Here is a 9,158-nt window from a genome sequence, read left to right as displayed (position 1 = left end):
TGTTCCAAAACACTTCGTAGAACCCGGATTTGAGCTATTGACGCTTCAGCAAACAGAATCAAGTCGTCAGCGAAACATATGTGTGAAAGCTGAGGGCCTCCTCGTGAAAGAGAAATTGGTTTCCATCGTTTGTTCACCACCGCCCTATCAATCAGATGACATAATCTTTCCATGCATAGGACAAACAGAAAGGGTGACAGTGGGTCTCCCTGTCTCAGACCCCGTAGAGGTTTAAATGGTTCTGTCTTCTCTCCATTCCAGAGAAGATTCATTGTTGGACCCGAAACACAAGTCATGATCCAGCGAATCCAAACCTCAGACAAACCCGCAACGACAAGAGTATCCTCCAAGAAATCCCAATGGATCCTATCATAAGCTTTTTCCAGGTCTAGTTTTAGAAACATCCACTCCTTTCTCCCCTTCTTCCGCTTCATTGAGTGCACTGCTTCTTGAACCACAACAATATTATTCGTGCTTAGTCTCCTAGGAATAAAACTGGCCTGCGCAGGACCCACCAATTTTGACATAACCCCCTTCAACCGCTCCACCATTGTTTTAGTAATAGTCTTGAATAACACATTACACAAACTGATAGGTCGAAATTGCATGATCCTTTCAGGTTTGGCAACCTTTGCTATTAAAACCAGCAACGCATCATTTGTCTCCGGAGGAAGAGTCCCTGAAGCAAAAAAATCCAGCACAAATCTGACTACTGATTCACCCACCACATCCCAACCATGCTTATAAAAGATTGGCTGATAGTCATCTGATCCTGGAGCTTTAAACCTCCCCATACCCCGAATCGTCCCTTCGATGTCTGCAGGCAATAATGGCCTATTCAACAGAGCATGATCAGCTTCCGATAGCGACATGAAACCACTACTAGGAAGTTTCTCTACCACCACATCAACATCTTGCAGAGAATATAACCATGTATAATAGTTCACCGCCAAAGACTCCAACTCCTGAGTATTCGTAATCCATCCTCCTTTGTTTTTCAACATCTCTATTCGGTTCCTTCGTCTACGTATAACTGTAGAAGTGTGAAAATAGGAAGTATTTCTATCCCCAAAATTGATCCACTTCTCTCTTGATTTTTGAAACCAGAGCATCTCCTCTTGCTCCAGAACTAAGTCAAAATCCTTTAGCAGGCTATCCTCTCTCTCCAAAAGCTCATCTCTCGGAGATAGTTCAATAAAATTCTGAACCCTCTCAAGCTTTGTCAGCAACAGTTCCTTGCGTTTCTGAACCGCACCAAAGACTTCCTTATTCCATCTGCGGAGTGTAGACTGGAGTTGTTGCAAGGCTTCTGATGTACTCAGGTCTCGTCGCCAAGAAGCCAACAATAAATCCTTGAAACCCTCAAGTTTAGTCCACAGCCTCAAACCTAAATGGCCTCCGCTTAGGATCCCTGCTAATCTCAGGAGCAAACTGCACATATAAAGGGGCATGATCTGAAGATAAGAAAGGAAGGTGAGTCACCCTAGCATCTTGCCACTGTAACCTCATTTAAGCACAGCAAAGGACCCTATCCAAACGTTTCGTAACCAAAGTAATCTCAACTCGTCCTCTTCGCCAGGTAAATTTGTTACCCCAGAATCCCATATCAATTAAAGAGCAGTCATTTATCCAATCCCCGAAAGCAAGAGAATCAGAAGAGAGACGACCGTTACCTCCAACTCTCTCATCCAGACGGACAATGGTATTGAAGTCCCCACCCACAACAAGAGGACCAACCACACCCGACATAACCTCAGTCACCCGATCCCACAACCCGCTACGCCGACTAACTGTGGGTGCTGCATACACCACAATAAAGTTTAAGGACTCTCCCTCGTTCACTAGCTTCGCAAAAATGAATTGGTCAGAAGCTTCCACTACCTCCATCTCACCAATCCCAGCTCACCAAAGTAATCACAACCCTCCACTTTGACCAACCGCGTCCACCCAAAACGAGAACTCGAACCCCAGTCCTCGACAAATCTGCATCGCCCTATCACCGTCGGCATGTGTCTTAAAAATCGCCAGAACATCAGTGCTCCACTTCTTTACATTATATCTAATCGATCTCCGGAAATTGGGTTTGTTCGCTCCCGGCAATTCCATAGCAGTAGATTAATCATTGATCTTGATTTAACAAAAATCGGAACAACCGGGAGAGAACCTCAATGGGTCTCGTCAACCGGACACAAACTCTTACCTGAGTCATCAGCCACGACTCGCCGATCATCACATAAATATTTATTTGTAATAAAGACATGGTAATTACAAATTTTACATGTTTAGCTTTTGCTTTTATAATTATCAAAACTAAATCAAAATTTGAACATACCTGAACCCTTTGGCAAAAAAAAAATAAAAAGCATACCTGAACCCAAAATGTTGTGTGCGGACAAAGAACCTACAAATATTGCTACAAGAAAATAAGTTACAATAGTTTTTGTAATACCCATTATAATTTTGTTTGGTCTGTTTGTATGAAACCTATTGAAAGATATCGTTGAGAGAGGTTCTATATATAAAAAATTTGGTCAAAATATTTCCTACTATTAATTAGTTTTCCATACATGTGAATATCTTTTTTTTTTTTCTTTTTGACCAAAAAGATTGTTGACATTTATTAGTCTATATACTATATAGTCGCAAATCAAATGAAATTATAAAAAGTCTTGATAATTGTCAAAATGGTCAAAGAGGATTTATTGCATAGTCATTAATTATGGTCAACCAATTTATTTAGATAAATGCAAGAAGATTCACAAATTATTGTTGGAAAGTTTTGTAGTCAAATTTAAGTGGTGCTCTTTAACAAAATAATACTCACTCTGTTTCATAATATATCATATATTATTTTGGATTTTTCTTTGTTTCATAATATATAAGATGTTTTCAATTTTCTAAGTATTTTTTAGATTACTTTTATATTTTTTATTATTTATTTTATGCAGATTTGTTTATGATTGGTTGAACTTTTTAAAAGTGGTCATTTCTTAATCTACATGCTTTTATTCAAAACATCTTATATTTTAAAACGGAGGGAGTACTACTTAATAGCACCCTCTATTTTATAAAGAGTGTCATTCTATTTTTTTTTATTTATATAAAGAGTGTCATTTTACATTTAAATGTATTTTTACATTATTTTTTATTTTATTTTATCTTTAATTTAAAATTAATTAAACAATTGACTACTTATTAAATATGGTCATATACATATATAAGTTAATGTTTTTAATTTGTGTGAAAAATGTCTAAATAACACTCTTTATAAATGTAAAAAAAAAAAACACTCTTTGTAAAATAGAGGAAATATAAAATTTTGATCTTCTACAGTGTACACGAAGTATGCAAATTGTTGTTTGATGATGTGGCACAAATTGTTATGAATTATACAAATTGTTTAGTGTTGTTTAAGTGTGCGTATTAAAAATTGTATTTTCTTTTATAACTTGCAAGTTGCTCGATTCTCGACCGTATTATTTAGTTTTTGTAGGACTCCATTGCTCAATGCCTCAATCTCTAAAGGCCAATGAAGATGTCACCATGTTTGGACATATGGTGCAATGGATCATCAAATCTTCTTACAGGGTCAAGATTATGATTGCTATGAATTTGCCTGATGTTTTATTAGTGGACTTATGCTCATTAGAGTTTATGTTCTTGTGGCCAAATTCTGAAGTAAAGAGAGCCATTGTAAGTTTACACCATCGATTGTTCTTTTTGTTTTTTTGAAGTGAATGCATTAAACAAATTGATTATTTCTAATTTGGTTGTAATGAAACTTACAAAATATCAAAAATAAAAAACGTGAATCCGACATACATAGAAGACGCACAAATAGCTCTGGTCCCCTTCACTCTTCAGGCACAAATAGCTCTGGTCCCCAGAGACAACAATGTCATTTCTCCTCTCCAAAATTGCCTAGTTCTGTAAGTATGGCTGAAAATGCCTAAATTCAAAGATTTTATCCAACTAACTGATTTCAAAACTAAAAATCCTGAAGTATGCGAATCTTCGGTACATGATGTGGCGCATATAGAGTTATGGCTTTACAAAATTAAAAAATCAGGATTGACTAAGATTATTTGTTACATAATACATCGAATCAATTTGAATTCGTTTTTTTTAATGTATAGCACATAGTAAATAGTAATTGCAAAAAAAAAAACAAAAAAAAAACTGTGGAGATGATCCAAGAACTATCCCAATAAAATGTACTCAATTAAAAACTCATTGAAATTCGACTGCTTAACAATTTTCACAGTTGGTTTGATTATAACAAACCAAATTAAACATCGTTAAACATGTATTCATGGAATTTAACTAAGATTGTAAGTCAAGTGTACGTGTGCAATTGAGACTTGAGTGATATTTTTTTCGCCTTTTTAAAATAGCACACACGATTTTCAAAAGACAAAGTTAAGACTGTAAAATTGTTCAAACATTATCCAGATTACACGCCTACAAGGCAATGAATTGACGTAATATATCAATATATTACACCCACTTTTTATCTGAAACTTACTACGTTCTAATATAACAAGATAGTTTTGATTCTTCTCTGTCTTGTGAGCAAATCTATTTTAGAAAAAAAAAAAATAGCTTAAAAGACCATCACTTTTCTTTTATAAAGCATATTCATTTTTGTCTAATAATTATGGGTTTGCTTGCATTTAGTTCAAGTAAAATTGAATTGTTACAAACGGAAAAGCCACTTCTACCAAAAGTAAAAAAGTAAATAAGTTCTAAAATTCGGTCACCTAGTTTTCAGAAACCCACGAACTTCGACAAGGAAGTTGTTGAGGTTCTTTCTGAATCTTTGGTAGTTGAGACGGTCCAATGATGAGGATAGCTGATTTGACGTTGTGAGCACCTGAAGCGCGTTTGCTAGCCTAGTTTTAAAGTTCGGATTCGCCTGCTTCTCAATCAGTTCGTTTCCCAATCCCTAGAGGAGGTAGCACAGACTGTTAAGTCACTGTGGCTTAATACATAGAAACTCCGTTTACGTTTTTTTTTTTTTTTTAAGTGAGAACAATAAATACTGACCTGGTAAAGGTTTGGTTCACAGAGAATAAGAGGGAACAAGGCATCTGCTGCTGTGCTGACTAGGTCGGTACTGTAACAAGAAACCGGTTAAAAACACTTTAACTAACCCACTCGAGAGAGAGAGCTTTTGAGTGATATTGTTTAGTACCTGTAATCTTCAAAAAGAAGGAAGTGAAGCAAAGTACGAAGGAATCGACTCAGTATTCCTTCATGGAATACTCCATTTGGATCTGTGTGTCCAGCAGCGTGTGAACCCAAACCCGAGTTGCCAGCATTTTTCTCTTTGTAGTGATATGAAGCAAGAGCCTTTAGAGCTCTCAGGCACATTGTGACTATATCTACATCCTGGTAAGCATATCAATAAATAGATTTGCTTTAACTTTGTTGTAAAACAAGAGCAAAACGGATTGCTTACTTATCTCTGGGAGAAGGTTTTACTTCACCTGCTGATGAAGACCAAAGTCAACTGTTGTAAGTACATGGCTAAATGCGTCATTATTGAGTTGTGCGAGCGTCTCGGGGTAAACCTCAAGCATATGTGAAATGAGGGAGAAATACTGCAGAAATTGATTGTTAAGTGAAAATTATAACAGTAAAAGTACTACGAGAGGTTTGGTCAATGGTTAATGCAAAGCCTTACGTCGAAACAAAGCTTAGGGTATTTGAGGAGTTCCAAAGTTATAAGTGGAGTGATTATATGGAGACCAAAGTACACCACCTGTAAGTTCAAAGGATTAGACAAACCATTCTTGTCAAATTCATCTTAATTAACTTGATTTACCTGGGATATATTTGTGCTTTGTGTCTCAATACTGTCAGATGAAAAATCAACCTGCAAAAGGTAGTACCAGTTGTTAGAAGATAAGGAATACAGGTGAATGTGGTATATTTTGTACAGTACGTGCAAGCAAGAACGTTTACCATATCTTTTGAGCACAGATGGGAAAGTAGCTGAAGCAGAGCGCGTAAATCCTTGTACTTTTCGGTTTTCGCTTCATTAAGCAAGGTACTCGAGAGAGACAATGATATCTGAGGTCGAAGACAGCAAGTGCATGTGAGGATACACAAAAACTTATCTTCTCGGCTTTCAAGCAATGACACTCAACCTTAACAGAGAAGTATGGAAAAGACAGAAGAACAGATTTACCTTCCCAATATTGTGAGACGAATATATTTGTAGAAGACTCATGCAGAAATTAATAACCACGGCTGTTTCATGAGCCTCTAGGTAAGATAATTGCCCATCCACCCAATCCACGACAAATTTAAGAAGAAGATAAATTACTGCAGACTAAGCAATAACAAAAAAATTAGTGGTTTTTCTAACCATAATGGCTCAAAAACCAATCACAAGGATTTTGAAGACAAGTAGAGTATAGTACACCATCATCCATCGGTATTGAAATGTAGAGTATAGTACCTCATGTTTGTAAACCTCGAGAAGACGAAGTACAGGATTCATGACAGATAATCCCATCTCATATACTGCTCTCTGTGTCCGGGGTTCAGTGGCACTTGCAGCTCCGCGAAGCCGCTCTAACACACAACTCACCTAAGACAATATACGAAAAAATTCATTCTGTTTATAAGGATTTACCAATAAACTAAATCTAAGTTTTCACTTTTCACATGTTTTTCTTCCTCACCAGCATAATAATATCAGGTTGTTGAGCCAAATTTTTGAGGTCACTGTTATTGGTCAAGTCCACTAAAGATGATGTCATATGAGCCATGAGGTCCTTCACATATCTTTTCGAAAAAAAAAGAAGGTTATTGGACAGGCAAAATTTATGGTTAAGATGTGAGCGAGTGCACAGACTTTGGTAACTCACTGGTTTGATGCGTCTGAACTTTGCATTCCATAAGCAGAAAGAACAAGGGTTTGAGCCAATGAACGCTGAAAAGAAGTAACATCATTTCAAGGAACAGAACATGCATGAATATAAATGAGCCAAAATGCACACTTTAGGAATATACCTGACTAACACTATTTAGCAAAAACAATGATTTGTCATTTGCGAAAGCATTTGCCAGGTTACGCCAGGAGTCCTGAACGTTTTGCATAAAGAATGTTAGATACTATAAATACAGAAATAAATTCATCTAGAAGAAGTCAAGGAAAAAGGCTTTTTCCAAATGATAAGAGAATAAAACAAGCTGAGTGATTCCCAGTAAAATAGCTTATCTAGCAGCCATTTTACGCAAATATAAATGATTGTGGATTCTGAAAAACAAGGGTGAAAAAAAGTAATAGAGGAGTAAATGACGAAATTAAAAATGTCACGTGTATTGGAATTTGGAAACAAAGCAAGTTACAGAAATTGGCCCCATTTACGCTTGACTATGGCGAGTTTCTGAACTCACCAGTGATAGAAGGTGAAAACAGATATTTCTTCGTCGAACAAGTGCATGCAGTAACTGAAAACATGTTAACTCCTGCAGAGGGCGAAAAAAAAAATGGATTAGGAGAATACCATTCTTGAAGAAATGGGAGTTAAGTAACATACAGTTATAACCATAGCTTATAAGAAATTCACATTAAACCCTAAAAGAATTCTCGCTGTAGCTAATTGGATTCCCTAGCCTAAAGTCTTTTAGTTATCAAAATTTGTAAAGGCAAACAACTAACTGAATGATATATTCATCCAACAGACCAAAATTAGTATTTATACACGGTAAAATACCATTGTATAAGTGCGACGGTTATCAAAACTAATAACATTTTTAGAAGAAGAGAAGATTACGACCTGCAAGTCCTTTTCACCAGGGAAAGACATGAGCGATGTCAAGGAGATTCGGACAATTATATCAAGGACAAATTTCCCCTGATTGTGTTCGTTGAAAAACGTGAATAAACATGCTCGGGAAGGGAGAGACTGAAGCTGGTTGCTACCCAAATTGCAATCTTCAACGAGCATCAGATATGTGAAAGACCATCTTGCAAGGAACCATATGACTGCCTACATATGTTTCCGCAATCAGTATATAGAAAAAAGGTACCAAACTGCAATAATTTTCTTCTTTTAATGCTTAATGTCCATGAGATTTTTTATGCATCTGAATCTGTGGGCATTGTACCTCCATTAGCCGAGGACTAAAGATCGATGATCTCATTTCTGCATCCAAACATTGCTCGGCGAATTTTATTATCGAGCTACAATATATATATATATAAAAAAAAAGACAATCAGAAGTAACTACATGGATAATGAACAAGCCACCATTCAAAATAAATCTATGTACAACAATTTGTACATTAGTAGTATTCCTCTAGTATCTAAAGTAAAATTCAAGACTAACTTATAAATACTTAGAAACAGTACAACACTCAAAAAAAGATATATTGGTAATTTAGAATCACAAGAAAACTGAAGGCTTCTATTGTTGGTACTATCAAAATTATTCACGTTCACTCATCTGTTCAGTCGGGAAAGGCTTCTATATAAGCTTACCTTGAGAGTACCACGACAGGGTGGTTATTTGCCTCAACAACATCCACAAAATGAGATTGCACAGCATCAGGAACCTGCTTGTTGATAACATCATCTCATAATTAATATGGGGAAGAATTTACAAGTGAAAAAACAGAATTATAACAGGCCTCGTGAAATTACTAATGAGATTTATTCTACAAGAACTGATCACTTCCTTATAAAGAAAAAGGTTGGTTTCAAGAGCTATCCGGTTTAAACTGATAAACGTGGTCATAACATTTAGGAAAAGATGTGTGGCTAATGTTTGATAGTTAAAGGCATTCAGAATACCTGATACAGTAAATCATAAAACAAGAAGTAAAATATAAATTCAAAACCAAGACGTCATAATAGATAGACAATTAATGGAAGGATAGCTTTTCAGTATCTTTCTTTCAGTGATTACATCAAAATATGCAGGAAAGGTAGAAAATTACCAGGGCAGTCTCCCCTTCCCCTTCATCTGCAAGTACATGACCGATTATTAGCAGCAAAGAGTAGACCTCTTCCAAAGTTTCAGTCGGATCAACAGTTCCCCTGCCCTAAAACAGGTAGACTAAGGTGAGCAAAAGCAACTCTAAGGACACATCAGTAAACAGGTGGACACTAGAAAGAAAGATAAAAACGACATAGAGCTAG

General features: G+C 36.3%; 1 protein-coding gene across 1 annotated transcript in view; it reads right to left on the bottom strand.

Moving 5' to 3' along the window:
* The window catches only part of LOC104703332 (exportin-4-like), a 10,610-nt gene continuing 6,051 nt past the window's right edge, over window positions 4,600-9,158 (bottom strand). The window contains exons 15-31 of the mRNA XM_010419343.1: window positions 8,957-9,061; window positions 8,499-8,572; window positions 8,125-8,200; window positions 7,794-8,006; window positions 7,411-7,482; window positions 7,024-7,095; window positions 6,879-6,943; window positions 6,693-6,795; window positions 6,467-6,598; window positions 6,194-6,337; window positions 5,968-6,075; window positions 5,828-5,878; window positions 5,687-5,764; window positions 5,490-5,603; window positions 5,195-5,391; window positions 5,047-5,116; window positions 4,600-4,945 (exon numbers count right to left, since the gene is read on the bottom strand). Of these exons, the coding sequence (XP_010417645.1) occupies window positions 4,757-4,945; window positions 5,047-5,116; window positions 5,195-5,391; window positions 5,490-5,603; window positions 5,687-5,764; window positions 5,828-5,878; window positions 5,968-6,075; window positions 6,194-6,337; window positions 6,467-6,598; window positions 6,693-6,795; window positions 6,879-6,943; window positions 7,024-7,095; window positions 7,411-7,482; window positions 7,794-8,006; window positions 8,125-8,200; window positions 8,499-8,572; window positions 8,957-9,061 (1,863 nt within the window). The 3' untranslated portion in view covers window positions 4,600-4,756. The remainder of the gene's footprint in view (window positions 4,946-5,046; window positions 5,117-5,194; window positions 5,392-5,489; window positions 5,604-5,686; window positions 5,765-5,827; window positions 5,879-5,967; window positions 6,076-6,193; window positions 6,338-6,466; window positions 6,599-6,692; window positions 6,796-6,878; window positions 6,944-7,023; window positions 7,096-7,410; window positions 7,483-7,793; window positions 8,007-8,124; window positions 8,201-8,498; window positions 8,573-8,956; window positions 9,062-9,158) is intronic.

This window comes from Camelina sativa, chromosome 1, assembly GCF_000633955.1.
Source record: "Camelina sativa cultivar DH55 chromosome 1, Cs, whole genome shotgun sequence".
NCBI classification, from domain to species: Eukaryota; Viridiplantae; Streptophyta; class Magnoliopsida; order Brassicales; family Brassicaceae; genus Camelina; species Camelina sativa.
Note: the sequence above shows the minus strand (reverse complement) of the source record. Positions and strands in the feature narration are given on the sequence as shown.